At 40.4% G+C, this 17,467-nt stretch overlaps 1 protein-coding gene across 3 annotated transcripts in view; it reads right to left on the bottom strand.

Annotated features, from left to right (window-relative positions):
• MRPL47 (mitochondrial ribosomal protein L47) overlaps positions 1–17,343 on the bottom strand; it is a 30,656-nt gene extending 13,313 nt beyond the window's left edge. Inside the window, exons 1-7 of one of the 3 annotated variants that reach the window (XM_045295031.1) lie at positions 17,246–17,343; positions 12,218–12,369; positions 10,808–10,868; positions 8,311–8,407; positions 7,154–7,284; positions 3,543–3,638; positions 266–429 (exon numbers count right to left, since the gene is read on the bottom strand). In XM_045295031.1, coding sequence (XP_045150966.1) covers positions 297–429; positions 3,543–3,638; positions 7,154–7,284; positions 8,311–8,407; positions 10,808–10,868; positions 12,218–12,369; positions 17,246–17,343 — 768 coding nt within the window. In that variant the 3' untranslated portion in view covers positions 266–296. Of the gene's footprint in view, positions 1–200; positions 430–3,542; positions 3,639–7,153; positions 7,285–8,310; positions 8,408–10,807; positions 10,869–12,217; positions 12,370–17,245 lie in introns of those variants that run through there. The other 2 variants (XM_045295030.1, XM_004708687.2) reach the window with 2 other exon arrangements.
• Positions 17,344–17,467: the final 124 nt, after the last annotated feature.

The raw sequence follows: 17,467 nt of genomic DNA, 5'->3' as shown, positions 1-17,467 counted from the left end.
CTTTCATGTTGATGTTAAAACTGACATCACTTTCTCACTCAGCAGGCCATATTAAAATTGGCTTAGGTGTTAGAATCTATAAAATGGTAATTTAGTCTGAATGCTGCACCTTATTTTTGAAGAAGCAAGACCACTGGAATTATAGAATTATTAGCATGCCATATTTAACACTTAGAACAAAGGATAAACATAGTCATTGCTTGAAAACAAAACCCAAACCATTTCTTTATAAACCACTTACTATATATTTACTTTGTATACAGACCATTACTCATGAAAAACAAAATGGGAAGTCTTCACAGATCTCCGGCAGTGCTTGACTTCTGGGCTTCAGAAAGATGTGGAAACCTTTCCTGAAGAGATTTTTCTTTCTTTTTCATTAAGCTTTTCTTCCTGGCTTGACTGCGGGCATACTTCTCAAGTCTCAGCCTGGAATTAAAACAAAGCATAATACAATTGGTACAAAACTATTTCCCAGTTGACACCATTAAAAATGTGCCAATTATATTAAAGCTGTAATCATATGCCAACCTCTATGTGGTGTCATGTATATTATGAAACATGAATAACAGGGCTGTACATACAAGGTCATGTACAAAATCACCTGAAACGCCACACTATCCTCCCCATTTCCTCACTGCAAAGAATTCCCAAGACCTTCAATTTCCTCCTGCTATGACGAAGGCTTTTTGCCTTATTTTGGAAGCACTAGTACTGAATACACTAGGAGCCTGACGTCCTGAGACCACTGTGCTTCCCCAATTTCAACAGCATGTGGTTACTTCTCTATAATACAGTAAGCCAGGCTGAGACAATGCCCAGCAACTAGTTAAGACGTGACCTTGCTCCCCCATATCAGTGTCCCACAGTGTGACAAATTTGTCTTGGCTAAATTAGGCCGAAGACCCTGGAGTCACTTGGAAATTACCAGATTTTCAAATAATTTCATGGATGCCATGCCTCTATTAAAATGGATAATTTAAAGGATAGTTTATAGATCAGTAGGTCCAAATTTATAATAGAAATAATACAATTAAAGACATTCTGAATACAACAGGCCAATGCTCTGAGGAAAGTCAGAGTTCTGGTTGACTAAAGACCAAAACACAGGAAGCAGGAGCTAGCCCACATGAGATGGCCATCACTGCTCCAACTGATCTGTCATTTACCCAACGACTGAAGGGAGCAGACTTCTAAAGAGCATTCAGATTATGCTGCGTGGTATGAAGGTAGGGTTTTAAAATGTAGTTTCAGAATAACACTCTAGCGCCTATTAAGGTGGCACTTTGGTAAATGGCCATGTGTTATTTTAAATGTCCTGTTAGACTAAGGGGCAAACAAGGATCAAAGGGCACAACTTGAAGCTTGGAGAAAACTGCAGTTAAGTTTCGTCAACTGCTTTAGCATCTAAACAACCTAAAATGTGATCGGCTAGCAAAATTTCAAAATACAGAAAAAGGATTGATTGAATCGAGATGTGGGAATGAAAAAATCCTGATGGTCAGTGGCACAAAGGATGGACACATTTTAACTGGAAAGCGGAGAGGTAACTGCCTTGGGGAAGATGAAAATTTTAGATTATGAATCTAAGTTGGCCTCTCTCGGGTGGTGAGGGGATGAGTTTTTGAACTGCTTTTGCTGCTAAGGCCGTTGTTAGAAGCTGTGGCTCTGGTGGCACGGGGGCTTCCCCTTCAAGTTTCCAGCTGCCCTGACTTCTGATCTCAGCCTCCTTTAGCTAATTACCTTGTAGCTCTCAGACCCCTTTGTCATGTTCTGCACTCAGAATGGGGCGAGCAGGACCCTTCGGCCAGGACACCACAAACTTGAAATTTCTTCCCTATCCACTTATAGTTTGGGGGACCAGAGTTCTCAAATCCAGAAAATGTGCAAGGTTTGAGATCTAAAAATTACACAGCCAAGTCTAAGAAGTAGCTTTTTAAAATCCTGAAAATACATTTCTTGACATTTTAAAATAAAAATATAGGATACAGGAAGGAGAAATGAAAAAAGCTGTCTTAAGAAAAATGTTTCAAAAATAAAGTCTGATAAGAGGAAAAAATATGCAAAGTAATTGAGTCACGGATAAGTGACTCAAAGGGTTAAAAAAAAAATAACCCAAACAAGTCTGTTTACAGCTTTATGTAAAATAGCTCCAAACTGGAAATAGCCCAAAAGTTCATTAACAGAAGAACAGAAAAACTTGGTCGATTAATGCCATAGAACATCGCTCAGAAATGGTGAAAATGATACACTCTACAACTAGTGAAAATTACACAGATAAAACAAAGGTGGCTGAACATAAAAGCAAAAAACGATGGTTTAATTTGTATGAAGGTAGAGGGGATGAGTAGAAAGGGGGCACCAGAGAAGGTCTGGGAGTGAGGGGATGTTATTTAGTTGGATCTCTCGATGCCACTGAGTCAATTCTGACTTGTGGGTTCGTTTGGGGTATGAAGTCCTCAAAACACCACATTCATGGCATTTTACTGTATGCAAATCTGACCTCGGGAAGATGATCACTTCCCCACAAAACAACTTTACTAGTTGAGGGGGGTGCAGAGCTGAGGCTCACATTTATTTAAGGATTTAAGAAATATTTTCACTTTGCTTCTTGCCTGAGTGTAAGCACACGAAGTGCACCATACGCATCTATCACGACGCTGTGTGTCCACACACAGTAACTTGCACTAGCTCGTTCGGAGCCCCAGCCGCTCTTCACCGCACATTATAGAAATCCATCTAAGACTCAGAGGATCCCCGAAGGATTTCTGGTGACCAATGGGGAAGAATTAACCGTGTAAGTACCTCTAAATTCCAGTGTCTTCAGGACCTTCCATCAGATATATAAAATCATACAACAATTCTATTCCTGTGTAGGCCAAAGACCACTTTCCATCTTTTTTAATAAGAGGTGAGACATACCACAAAGCATTGATGGTGATAAATTAAAGCCTGGAACTCAACTCTATAACCACTAATAAAAGGGGACTGATGAAAATAATTTTTGCAACACAAACAGAACTAAATGCACGCATAAAAAATGACAAATGTTCAGGATCGAGTAACAAAAAAGTGAATTCAAAGCCAGCAGATCCAGTTTTTTTGTTTGAAATAAAATAACGCCCTATAGTAATGCACAGCCCAGGATAATCAATCCAGAAATATGTCCACAGGTTCCTCTTTTCCCAGCCCTTCATTTCATTAACCTTATAATAACAAGAGCTCACACGGTGTGTAATTAAAGTATGTGGCCTCTCATTTTAACATTACAGTAGGGCTTTTACCATCTAGATAGCTACAGACTATAGAAAGGCAGTCACACTTTGGAAAGGATGTCTACCTATCCACCTGAGGACTAACAGTGGCTATTTTCTGGGTGGTGAGATAGCACTTTTTTTTTTTTTAACCAGACTTTAACATTTTTTCAAAATTATCATGCATTACTCACAGTCTCAGAGATATCAGCATTCAAAGAAAGCTTAGTATGCCTGTCATCTGTTGTAGAGATGATGTGCTTCTTTGGAAACAATCACTGTACTCACCTGTTAAAACGGTCCACATATGGCATTGCGAAGAACCGTTTCCTGTTGTATCGTTTATTGAGGTACCAAGGTAGAGGCCACTGCTTAAACTTGTGCCTGCCAAGAAAGCAGAGTTGTTACTTTATAGAAAACATTTCATTTTCACTTTTTGCAAGCAACCTTCTTTGGGCTAAATTTCTTCAGGAAAATGAGATATCTTTTAACAGATTCAAGATTTTTTCCCCCTAGTTTTAAATTAAGAAATAACTACACTTAGTAAAAAGCAGAGATTACATTACAGACATTCATGATGAATACACCACAAAATTGCACAGATGTTAATATTTCCTATCTTTCCACCAGATAACTCTTTAAAATTATTAAAGTAGCCTCTAGCATTTATTATTATTACGTTCTTTTTTAACAGAAAAAAAATGTAGATATATTTTTAAATCATTTTTCGGGGCTAGTACAACTCATCACAATTCATACATCCATTCATTGTGTAAAACACATTTGTACATTTGTTGCCATCATCATTCTCAAAACATTTTCTTTCTACGTGAGCCCTTGGTATCAGCTCCTCATTTTGTCCCCTCCCTCCCGGGTCCCACCCCTCATGAACCATTCATAATTTATAAATTACTATTTTGTCATGTCTTAATACTGTCCGACATCTCCCTTCACCCACTTTTCTATTGTCCATCACTCAGGAAGAAAGTTATATGTAGATCCTTGTAATCGGTTCCCCCTTTCTACCCCACCTTCCCTCCACCCTCCCGGCATCACCACTCACCACTGGTCCTGAGGGGTTCATCTGTCCTGGATTCCCTGTGTTTCCAGTTCCTATCTGTACTAATGTACATTCTCTGGTCTAGCCAGATTTGTAAAGTAGAATTGGGCTGGGGGTAGGGGCTGGGGGAAGCATTTAAGAACTAGAGGAAGTTGTATGTTTCATCGTTGCTACACTGCACCCTGCCTGGCTTGTCTCCTCGCTGTGACCCTTCTGTAAGGGGATGTCCAATTGTCTACAGATGGGCTTTGGGGCCCCACTCTGCACTCTCCCTCATTCACAATGATATGATTTTTTGTTCTTTGATGCCTGATACCTGATCCCATTGACACCTCGTGACCACACAGACTGTTGTGCTTCTTCCATGTGGACTTTGTTGCTTCCGAGCTAGATGACCGCTTGTTTATCTTCAAGCCTTAAGACCCCTATCTTTTGATAGCTGGGCACCATCAGCTTTCATCACATTTATGCACCCGCTTTGTCTTCAGCAGTCGTGTCAGGAAGGTGAGCATCATGGAATGCCAGTTTAATAGAACGAAGTGTTCTTGCATTGAGGGAGTACTTGAGTAGAGGCCCAATGTCCATCTGCTACCTTAATACTAAACCTATAAATATATGCACATTGATCTACTTTGCCATTGTCATATATATATTTATATATGTACATGCCTGTATTTAGACATCTGTAAATGTCTTTTGTCCCCTAGTTCTTTCCTCTGTTTCCTTTTACTTTCCTCCGGTCCCACTGTCATGCTCAGCTTCCATTTGGGTTTCAGTAATTCCTCTCAGTTACATTGCCCTTGAGCAAGCCCTACCAGGCCTCCTACACCCTCCGTGCCACCGATTTTGGATCATTTGTTGTTCCTTGTTCCTGGGTTTGTTAACACCACTTCCTTTCCCCTACCTTCCCCTCTCCCATGTCCCCCGGAACCCTCAGTCCCGTTGTTTTCTCCTCCAGATTGCTTATTCCACCTATAGACCTGCAGAGATAATATGCACAAAAACAAAACAAAGCAAAACTACAACAACAAAAAACAATGACACACAAAAAACGAAAAGCCTGTAAACAGTTCAAGGTCTGTTTGTTGACCTTTAGGAGTATTTTCTGGTTGAGTCTGATGGGGTGCCACGCCCTGGCCGCAAAGTCTATTTTTGGTATTCCCTCCAGACTTCCTTGCTCTGCTCCCCTTGCTGTTCTGTTGCTCACTTTTAGTGTTTTGCCTTGGTGTGGTGGAGTCAGATTGGGTGCAATTCCCACACTGTTTCTCCAGTGTTGTCCCCTGTAGGGCTGTGGGTCAGTGAGGGACGGCGTGTCTCGTAGTGTGGCTAGTCATAAGGTCCTTTCTGTGCACTGTCTGCTCTGGGCCGGGATACTGTCCTCAAGGCTTGGTGGGTCAGGATGTACGAATATAGTAGTTTTAAGAAGGAGCCCTGCATTTCAAAAACCAAACAACCTCACTGCCACTAATTCAATTCCAACTCATAGCAACTCTATGTAGTGATTCCCAGGCTGCAAATGTTTTTACAGGTGCAGACAGCCTCATCTTTGTCCCACCAAGAGTCTCATGGTTTTGAACCACGGTCCTTGTGTTTAGCAGTCCGGTGCTTACCTAACAGAGTTTCTCTTGCTTTCAAAGCTATCTTAAACATTTATTTTAACATACAATAGGAAATGAAGGGGGGAAGCACCAGAATTATCATTTTAGTTAATAAGCTATGTTGGAAAGATGATATAAATGTCACGCTCACTCTTAGTTTAGCTATGGAAAAACTAAAAAGGAAAATCTAAAAACCTTTAAAAAGAGTCTCACTCTTAGTGACTTTCATAGATACAGTCTCTGCTTGACCCCATCTTTTCTTATTTGACCTCAATCAGAAGAAAAGACAGTAAAAAGAATACAACAATTTTACTGAGATGTTCTTGGCAATTTCATTTTCTGTGCTATGGGGAAAGGTTGCAAAGAACACAGGTATCTTCTACAAGCAGAGTCCTTACCACGACTTCCATGTGAAGACCTCAGTCAAATCGGCAGCAAGCAGCCACGGCCATGGCGTGGTGTTATTTCAAAGGTACAGAGAAGGTCACCCCAAAGTGCCTTCCCCATTTTGCTAATATTCAAAACTCTACAGATAATGCTTCATTTTGGTTACCTAACTCAAATGTAAATAAAGGAGAGAGACTAAATTAGCCTTCTCAGTTATTTTCATTTCAGTGTGAATTTTTATTATCAGATCCTTTCTCAAGGACTGGCAGGATGATGGGACTGATCACAGACAAGACAAGACAAGACAAGACAAGATGTCCTGAAAAAGTAAAAAGGATATATAATGAGAGAGGAATAAGGGGAACTCTCTCATAATTTGGCCTGGGGATTACCCTTATGGCAATGCAAACAGACTAGTTCATGAGCTTTATTCCCCTAAAGCTCCTTTTTTAAGTCCCAGGTTCTTGATAAACAAAGAGGGTCAACTGTGTGTCCATCTTAAAATTAACTTCATGGAAATAAAAACTCCCTAAAATTATGTGTATATTCTTCAAGAGAAAGGAGCTGTCGGTTTTGTCAAATTCTAAAGAAGCCCTATGATCCATGTAAGATAAGACCCACAGTTAGACTTATTGATAACAGAATCATGGGGTGGCATGTCTGGGCTGGTATTCATTTTACCTGAGCTAGTTGCTCTCATTCATATCCTCAGGTTCCAAAGGGGTCTACGAGACATCTGCTTATAACACACTGATCTCAAAGACATCTCATATGGTATTTCTTTAAAGAAATGGGACAGAGGAATGAGGTGCACCACGTCCAATCTCTTAAGAGCCACAATAGCATATACATACCAAATGATTCTTCCAAAGAGGTCTCTTCTCCAAGCACCAGGTCTACCATATTTTTGACCAGTTTGAAGAAGTCGTAGTGCATCTTCTCGTTCCTGGACGACTTTATCTAATGCATCCATGGAATCTACCACCTGAGATGACGAAGATGGGATTTCAATCATTTACAGCAGAATTCAGAGAAAATACAAAGACTGTGCATGTGAAGGCAGGGGGAGAGACAAATAAAGCAAGTGTGGTACAATATTAACATGAGCAATACAAGCGAAAAGTATATGAGGAATTCTCTGTACTATTCTTATAACTGTTCTGTCTGACATGTCATATATATATGCACATATATCTATTTGTATTATATAACTAAATTTTCACTAAGTTAGAATAACCTCCATAATCCTGGTAAATAACTGAGACTTTATTCTACACCTTCTTTGCCTCTGTAGGGAGATTAGGGCCTTTTCCCTCCAATGCTGGGTGGCTGTGACTGGTTTGAGCAACAAACTGACCTCAAAAGCCATCCAGGGGGAAAATGGACATATCTGACTAGATAAAAATATAACTTCTACATGAAACAAACAAACAAATCCTTAAACGTTTATAGTAAATACTTAAAGAGGAAAATCTGTACATGAAAATATAACCAAGGTATACCATGAAACTGAAAAATGCAAGTTGCAGAAGAATATGTGCATTACATATCAAACTTGTGTAAATGAAAAAGCAGTCACATGCCTACATGCACAGAGAAATTTTGATAGATAAATAAGCAAGCAGCACTTGAGTGGCTACCTCTAGGAGAGAGAATAAGGCACCTAAGAGATTTTCTTTTATTTTAACATGAAGAAACAAACTACAAAAACAATTAACTTCAATTGAGGAGGCAGCCACTTGAAAAAGGAAAAAAACCACAGGAAACACAGATTTATCAAGCATGTCACTGCAAGGTCTCGATCCAAGAATGAGAACGTGTGTGGGGGTCTGGGGACAGAATGACTACAAATGGGCATCGAGGTGATGAAAACGTTCGACGATTAGACTGCAGTGAAGGATCAAAAGAGACGGAAAGTTGAACTGAAATGAGAAAAGCAATATACTTGACAGCAGACAGAGGAGCCGGGTACTGCTCTTCGCCAGTACGCAGAGCCTCCCACAAGCCGTACCTTGTCTAACCTCTCCGGACTGGGCATCGGTAGCCTCTGCCGCTTGGCCTCCTGTTCTAGAGTGAGCAGCATGTTCCTCTCTTTCAACAGGACATACCTGCACCCCAAACAAAACATCTGTGATGATGCTATTCTGCGGTCATAAAGCTGTCACTTCTGACATTTTGCATTAATCATCTATACCCAAAAATCCTTTAGCAATTTCAGTATACCAAGTTCCTTACAACGAGTAACGCTTTTATTGGAAAAACTTTCTCATGGGCCACATATTGTACTAAGTGTTAAAACAATTTTTATAAAGGCATCATAAAAGTCTATGTATTCCAAATGAAGGGGTGGGGGGAGAGGATGGAAAAAGAATGACCTTGGTTGAGTACCTGTTACATGCTAAGCACACTATGTATGTTACTGCATTGACATCTCCTAATAACCATAGGATGGTGATGGGTTGGAACCTCCTTGATGGCACTTAACAAAATAACCCCTTGGGCTGGAGTGAGTTCTCTCTCCTACACGGATACGCTATGAATGAGAAACAGCATTCACGAATCAAAGCCCTGTCTGCATATGTGCAAAGTCCGTTCTATTTTCATTCCACCACGCTGCCTCGGAAGCCATCATTGATCATGGGGCACTGAGCGGTACAAACAACAAGTACCAGAGAAAGTTAAGCGGGAGAGATGACACAACTCTTTAAGGAAAATGCTCAGGGAACACTTCCTAGAGGACATGGGAAGAGGTCCTTTCACAGCAGAGCTAAAGTGGGAGTAGCTTTCTCTGAGAATCAGGGCTTGATGGATGGACGGGAATACAGGTAAATGTGGAGGGCACTGAAAATGGGACAACGGAATTGAGATACTTTATGCTTTAATACAACTTATTTACAAATACAAATAAGACCAACCTGTTTTTAAAAGCACTTCACTACTTTTACTCTAACATGAAATTGTTTGAATGTTCTGAAATGTAAGCCCCTCACCTATGTCACAATACCAAAAAATCCATTAAGAAAAGGGGTGTGGGTGTAAATAATCCTTTAAATCTGGGGACAAAAATGTAAATACCTACTGTTAGTGCCTAAACCAAACTCATTGCCATCAAGGGTAGAACTGTCCCTGTGGGTTTCCCAAACTTTTAATCTCATCTTTTTATCAAGGAAGGGCTGGTGGTTTTGAACTGCCAACCTTGCAGTAAGCAGGCCAACTTGTAACCACTATGCCACCTAAGTAGGTATTTCATTCTGAGTTAAATGGGCTTGGTGGAAGAACACAGGTAAGAAAAAGTGGCATGCAGTGCCCAGTCTAGCAGGGGTAGCTGGCTACAGAAACAGTCGGCTCCCACCACGGAGGACGATAGTTCCAAACCACACCAAACTCACTACCATCAAGTCAATTCTGCCCCATGGCTCAACAAGGCAGGCGAAAACTGCCTCTGAGTTTCAGAGACGGCAACTCTTTACGGGAGTGGAAAGCCTCGTTTTTCTCCTGAGGAGTGGCTGGTGGTTTCAAACTGCTGACCTGGCAGTTAACAGTCTAACACTTAACTTCTACACCACCATGTAGGACTGTAGGTCCACTGCTTTTATTGATTTAAAATCCAGGTTTTTGTATGAAAATTCCCAATTTTAAAGAAACAGTATAGTCCAAATAAAATGTATCTTTAGGAGAGTCAATTAAATCAATTAAAAATACAACTTGGTCTTTTTTCTTTTTACAACTTGGTCTTAAATCTTCTCAATCTCTCTAACTTATAAGAACTCACCAGATAAATCTACTGAATTCCTAATTAAAATGCACCCACCGACACGTAACCTCAAAGCAAATAAGTTAAAGATTCCCACACCATAGAAAATGTAATTAGTAAAAAAAAAGATTACTTATATTGGTTATGATTTTAAATTGCCAAAACAATACATGCTGTGAAACAAATATGAGACTGAAAAAAAAAAACTTAACGAGAAGTCTGAATGTTATCAGGGAATTCCTCATTTCATTTTACTAGTTAACTTTCTAGGTGTCACTAATATAAAGGTACTTGTACGACAGCTGAGACGCCCTGGTGGCATAAACTCTCTGCTGAGCTGCTAACCACAGGTCAGTGGTTCAAAGCCACCAATCGCTGCTCAGGAGAGGAAGTATGTTTCCCTAAAGATTTACAGCCTCAGATACCCAAAGGGGCAGCTGGACCCTGGCCCAGAGGATCGCTGTTAGTCAGAATCGACTTGAGGACAGTGAGTGAGTGAGGGAGTGAGTGAGTGAGGGAGGGAGGCAGGTAGAAGTTACAGTGAAATTTCTAAAACCCCAACTATTTGATTACACTAATATAGTTATCTTAATGGAATTAAACCTATTTACAAAATCTTTATTGACTTTATGTATCACCTACAGGCAAGTCACTTTACTCAATTTCTTACTTTACAGAGAGATGCCGTTTCTTCCTCGCTGTTACACTGTAACTGCTTCAAACACCTGGATGCTTGTGGGCCTACTACACTCACCAAAGCTTATGCAAATCTTCATTACTTTTATTCCGTAACTGTTGACATGTCCACGAAGCACCTAACAAAATGAAAGATCCATAACATGAGATAGTGTTTCTAGCTATGTGCTTTTTGGCAAATTACTCAACCTTTTAAAAGTTCAGTGTCTTCATCTTTAAGATGTACCACAACAGCTAACAACTTTATAAGACTGCTATGAATATGAAGATTAAATAATACGTAAATTATTAGTAAAGGGACTGGTAATCACATTTAAAAAGGTTAACACTGATACAATATGTATTTCCCCACTGTCATGTCAAACACTTTATATCAGTTATAAGGCAATTTCTAAAATCAAATATGGGCTAATTTAATACTTGGTCAGTGGATGTCCCTCTTGACTCAACCTGAATTTGTTCTAGGCTCAAGTATTTCTTGCTTGTTCCACGACAAAAATTTCTTTGCTGGCTTTTTATATATTGATGATGGTCTTTTCTTTTCTTTCTTTCTTTCTTTTCTTTCTAACTTATTTACACTTGTATTATTATTATCATTTTCTTCATGCCATTTTATTTTGTTTCTTATTGTTTCTGTTGGGTTTCCCAGTTTGTGAAGCACAGAAGGAGCCGGTGCATAGAGACAATACCTGATGCAAAGGTTTAGCAGGGATGTGGAGGCAGGGTGGGAGGAAATTTGGGGAGCAAACAATGAGTGTGAGAGAGGGGAGCACTAGAACAGATCGTGATGATGGATATACAACTCACTTAAAAAGCAATTTAACCATGGAAGTGTATGATATGTGAATACTATATCAAGGATACTACTGAAAAGAAAAGACACCAAACTTGACCAGTGGTTACCATGTGTGAGGGGGAAAGAGTTGTTGCTTAGGGGCATTGAGTCTCTGTCAACGGTGGTGGAACAATTTGGAAAAGGCTATCAACAATGGTTGTACAACATGAAGAGTATAATTAATGGCACTGGATTATACAAGTAGAAGTTGTGGAAGTGAGAATGTTTTGTTGTGTACATTTTTGCCACAATTAGAAAAACTATAATTACATGAATAACAGTAAGTACAAGGAAGAAGAAAAATTCCTAGAATTGAATATTGTGAAAACTGTACAGCCCTTCTTGATACATTCAAATTATTGAATTGTATGACAGGTAGATGAAGTGCTAATAAAACGATTTTTTTAACAAATCGTTAAAAACTAACTAACTAAGTTTCTAGAAAATAACATACTTCTCTTCTGATCTTTTGTCCAACGCCAAGGAACTCTGAACCCAATTATGACATTATCCTTTTAATTTCCTCTTAGAAAAAGCACCCAAACTAGAAATACATAAACAATTCCCAAACTGGACAGATGTTCCTACAATGAAGGTGGGATTATTTAATACTGATCAGCCCAAGACACTCACCAGATTTTACATTTTCTTGCCCCCAATTCTTTGGGTCATCAAAAAATTCTTCTAATCCTTTTCTTGCCAGAGTGGTGTGCAGTAATCTGCACTGGTGAAAAGATGGGACATTGGGTGTCGTCTTTGAGAACACATCAATTGAACATCTGCAACTGAACACAGGTAAATGATGAAGTTTTACAGCAGCGAGATTTATAAGCAATAACCCGAATCATTTCCTCATCTACAGTGCTTAAAAAACTTATTCTAGGGTTCCAAGCATGAAATAATAAATCTTTAAGATCTGTTAGCAAGTATTTTTAATATTGCACTGTAGGTGCCTATGATCCTACAATTTCCGAGGTAACATATACACATAATTATATTTTAAAATAACCATGGTAGGTCCTTCATAACCTGCTAGTGTACATGCAAACAGTGAAAAATATCCTGAGGATTCATTTTGAAACACGTAGCAGAAGGCCCAAACGATGAGCCCCTAATTCCATAATTCCACATGTAGAAATTTCAACCACGAAAGTGTTATCGATGGAAATTTACAAATTAAGATGCCTATGAAGCACATTCATTATTTCTAAAAGTTGATTATAAGGTAAAAAGGCAAAAACTGGAAAATGGTTAAAGAAGTTACACTGCATCTATATGATAAATGACCATGTAGTAATTTAAAAATCATATTTTTAAGAATAGTGCATCACCTGTTGTGTTCCTGCCAAAAAATGCTTAATCAGAACCTAATCACAATGAACCCTAGTCCCTGAGGGAGCAAATGGTTATGATCGAAGCTAGTTAACAAGTTTGGCCTGTTGCAAGGATCAACATATAACCCCATCCGAGGGGGACAAACAACAGCAAAGTGGGTGAAGGGCGACAGATGATGATGTAAGATACGAAAATAATAATCTATAATTTATCAAGGGTTCATGAGGGCCAGCGGGCGGGGGAGGGGGGTAAGAAATGGTGAGCTGATATAAAGGGCTCAAGTAGAAAGAAAATGCTTTGAAATTGATGATGGCAATCTGTGTACAAATGTGCTTGACACAATGGATGATTGTATGGATTACGATAGAGAAGTAAGGGCCCCCAATAAAAGTATTTAATAAAAAAAAAAAAAGTCTGGCCGTTTAAACCCAACCAAAGTACACAAGAGCGCTGATGGCATAGTGGTTATGCATTGGACTGCTAATTGCAAAGTCAGCAGTTCAAAACCACCAGTTGACCAACAGGAGAAGAGGCTTTCTACTCCCATAAAGTTAGTCTTGGGAACTCACAGGGCAGTTCTATAAGCTCACATTGAGTCAGAATCATCTCAATGACGGTGAGTTTGGTCCTTTGGAAGGTACCTAAAAACACAGGTGTCTGGGGAAGTGCTTCCTAACGGTCTTACATAGCTGAGCAAACCCTCTGAAGTAGTTCCACTCCACACCCCTGCCAGAGCCATGAGTCAGCATCAACTGGACAGCAAGTAAACATGACAATAACAACGATGAGAAAACAGAAATTCCACGCAAAAGCTCATCCTTTTAAAAAATAACAGTGTCATGAAAGAGCTAAGAATTTAAAAAGGAACCTTCTACAGTAAGGGAAACTAATGGACGAAGCCAACTAAAGCAGGGAGTGGCCCTTGATTAGGTCTTGAACCAAGAAGGAAAAAGGAATTATCAAAACCATTGAGGCTCTTTGATTTGAACTATGCACTAGATACCTGTAGCAAAAGAGTAGGCACCTATTAATATTAAATTTCTTGACGGTTTCCATTGCAATGTGGTTATTAGGCATGCCCTTTTTCTTAAAAGACATGTGCTGACGACCCATGGTGTTTGCAACTCTCATATATCTCAAATAGTTCTCAGACGGCATTGAAATAAAAGGGATAAAGAAAATGTATCACCGTGGCAGCAATGGTTAACCTACGTAAAGCACATGCATAGTTTTGATATTTTTCTTAGTTTGAAACATAAAACAGCAAACAATGGAAGAGCACAAAAGGGAATATAAATCTATGTGTAAATCTTTGCAAAGTTAACAAAGAATGGCAAGCAGTATAACTTTATACAAATGTTGGAATTAAAATTGCTTTTCGCTTCTTCAAAACACCCTATTTCCCAAGTATGAAATGAATGGATAACAGTAACTTTAAAAAGCTTAAATTATTTTTTTTAAGTTAAAGGGCTGACATACAAGAGACAATTGATCAGTTTGTGACCATGACCAAATTACCTCCTCTGAGGCTTTGCCAAGAAAAGAAACTTGCTTTTCTCTAAGTTTGGCATAGACAATAGTGCATAATGCACAAAAAACCTGTGCAGTCAAAAGCTGATGCATTGATTTATTAAAAATCTGACATGCCCCACAATCCCAACTATGTGGGCATCTGCCCCTCCCCCTAGAAGAATTTATTTCAGAGGACAACACTGAAGCTGCAGCTCAAGGAGAGGGACATGTCTGATCAGAGCACATGGGAGCAAATGAAGGGGGAGGAAGTGAGAGTGGAGCACATCCGGCCAACCAAGCCTTGAAGATGACATTCTCACTCACAGCAGCCAATGCACAGAAAGACCATATGGCCGGCCCCACTAAAAGACACGACATCCCTCACTGACCCATAGCCCTACAGGGGACAACAATGGAAACAGTGTGGGAATTGCGCCTGATCTGATCACACCACACCGAAGCAAAACACTAAGGGCGTGCAACAGAACAGCAAGGGGAACAGAGCAACGAAGTCCCCAGGGAATACCAAAAATAGACTTTGGGACCAGGGCTTGGCACCCCATCAGACTTGACCCGAAAACAGTCCTAAAGGCCAACAAACAGTCCTTGAATTACTACTATACAGGCTTTTCTTTTTTGTTGTTGTTGTGGGGTTTTTGTCATTGGCTGTTTGTTGTTGGTGTTGATGTTTCATTTTCTTTTGTTGCTTTGTTTGCTCTGTATTGTTTTTGTGCATGTTATCATCTCCACAGGTCTGTCTAAATAAGATAGGCTGGATGAACAATCTGGAGCCGAAAACAATGGGACCGACGGTTCCGGGAGGGGGGAACATCTGAGAGGAGGAGGTGGGGGGAAAGGAAGTGGTGCTAACAAACCCAGGGACAAGGGAACAAGTGATTCCTATCAGTGGTGAGGAGGGTGTAGGAGGCCTGGTAGGGTGTGACCAAGAATAATGTAACTGAGAGGAATCACGAAAACCCAAACGAAGGCTGAGCATGATAATGGGACAAGAGGAAAGTCAAAGGAAAAAATAAAATTAAAATTAAAAATAAATTAAAAAAAAATTTTTTTAAAGAGGAAAGTCAAAGGAAATAGAGGAAAGAGCTAGGAGGCAAAGGACATTTATACAGGTCTAAATAAAGGCATGTACATATGTAAATATGTTTATATATGAGGATGGGAATATAGATCTATGTGTATATTTTATAGGTTTAGTATTAAGATAACAGATGGACATTGGACCTCCACTCAAGTACTCCATCAGTGCAAGAAAACTGTGTTCTACTAAACTGGCATTCTATGATGCTCACCTTCCCGACCTGATCACTGAAGACAAAGTGGGTGCATAAGCAAATGTGGTGAAGAAAGCGGATGGAGCCCGGCTATCAAAAGATGGATTCTTAAAGGCTTGAAGGTAAACAAGCGGCCATCTAGCTCAGGAGGAATAAAGCCCACGTGGAAGAAGCACACCAGCCTGTGTGATCATGAGGTGTCGAAGGGATCAGGTATCAGGCATCAAAGAACAAAAAAATTAAATCATTGTGAATGAGGGAGAGTGGGGAGTGGAGACCCAAAGCCCATCTGTAGGCAACTGGACAGCCCCTTACAGAAGGGTCATGGGGAGGAGACGAGTCAGTCAGGGTGCAGGGTAACAACAATGAAACATGTAACTTTCCTCTAGTTCCCTCCAACTGTCATGATCCCAATTCTACCTTACAAATCTGGCTAGACCAGAAGATGTACACTGGTACAGATAGGAACTGGAAACACAGGGAATCCAGGACAGATGAACCCTTTAGGACCAGTGGTGTGAGTGGCGAAACAGGGAGGGGGGAGGGAGCGTGGGGTGGAAAGGGGGAACCGATAATAAGAATCTACATATAACCCACTCCCTGGGGGATAGACAACAGACAAGTGAGTGAAGGGAGATGTCAGACAGTGTTAAGATATGACAAAATAATAATGATTTATAAATTATCAAGGGTTCATCAGGGAGGGGGGGAGGGGAAAATGAGGAGCTGATACCAAGGGCACAAGCAGAAAGCAAATATTTTGAGAATGATGATGGCAACAAATTGCTTGACACAACGGATGGATGGATTGTGATAGAGTTGTACGAGCCCCCAATAAAAATGATTTTTTTAAAAAAATCCGACATGCCCCATTATTTACAGAACTTCAATTCATCTTAGCTAAGTGCCAACAATAAGAATGTAAGCATGCACTCGAAGGTAACAAAGATCAGTATACAAGATCAAGCCGACTTTACACCCCGAGACAATGAATACCATGTGTAGGATGTACACCTGCAGGTCAATTTTTCATTTGTTTGGCTACTTTATTCACTCAGCATGTACTGAACAATCTCTTTGTGACGGAGCAAAGAAGTACAAAGGCCTATTTTCTTTTTTATTCCATTCAAACCTGACATCCTTCAGTTCCACAGCAAATGCAAATGACATGTGACTTATAGTCCAATAAAACTACTGTGGGGGCGGGGGGAGATTATCTCCAGTAAAGTTTTCTCGGCACTATCCAGCACAAGAGCATGCCTCTTACATCTTTGTTTAACTCAACAAAAACTGGGCGTCTACTCATCCTACCTACCGCCGGGTCGACGGCAGCCTGCAATAAAACGTCTGAGAAAGAACCCCAGGCCCCCAATTTCTCCAAGGTCAATCACTCCCCACAACGGCAGGGGTTCGGGCTCAGCGCCTTGCAGGCGGCTTTTACATCCTGGAGCTCTGAGCATCTCTCGGGACCAAACGTCGAAAGCAAGAAAAGGTGGACACACACACGCCTAAGCCCACTTACCCTGCACTAGAACGGGCCTGAGAAGTTACTAACGCTCTGGAAGCCTTCAGGGCAACGGAAACCCCTCGGCAAAGAGCTGCCCAGCAGGACGCGGCCATATTTCGTAGCAGTACGCGAGGCACGTTTCCGCCAACCGAGCGTCACTTCCGCCGCCTGAGGCCTTCGGGTCGTGGGAACGGGCAAGCGCGCTTGCCCTCACTCAACATGGCCTCCTTCCGGCTT

This window comes from Echinops telfairi, unplaced genomic scaffold (genome assembly GCF_000313985.2).
Source record: "Echinops telfairi isolate 266 unplaced genomic scaffold, ASM31398v2 ScPeMD7_4225;HRSCAF=4972, whole genome shotgun sequence".
Lineage (NCBI taxonomy): Eukaryota > Metazoa > Chordata > Mammalia > Afrosoricida > Tenrecidae > Echinops > Echinops telfairi.
Note: the sequence above shows the minus strand (reverse complement) of the source record. Positions and strands in the feature narration are given on the sequence as shown.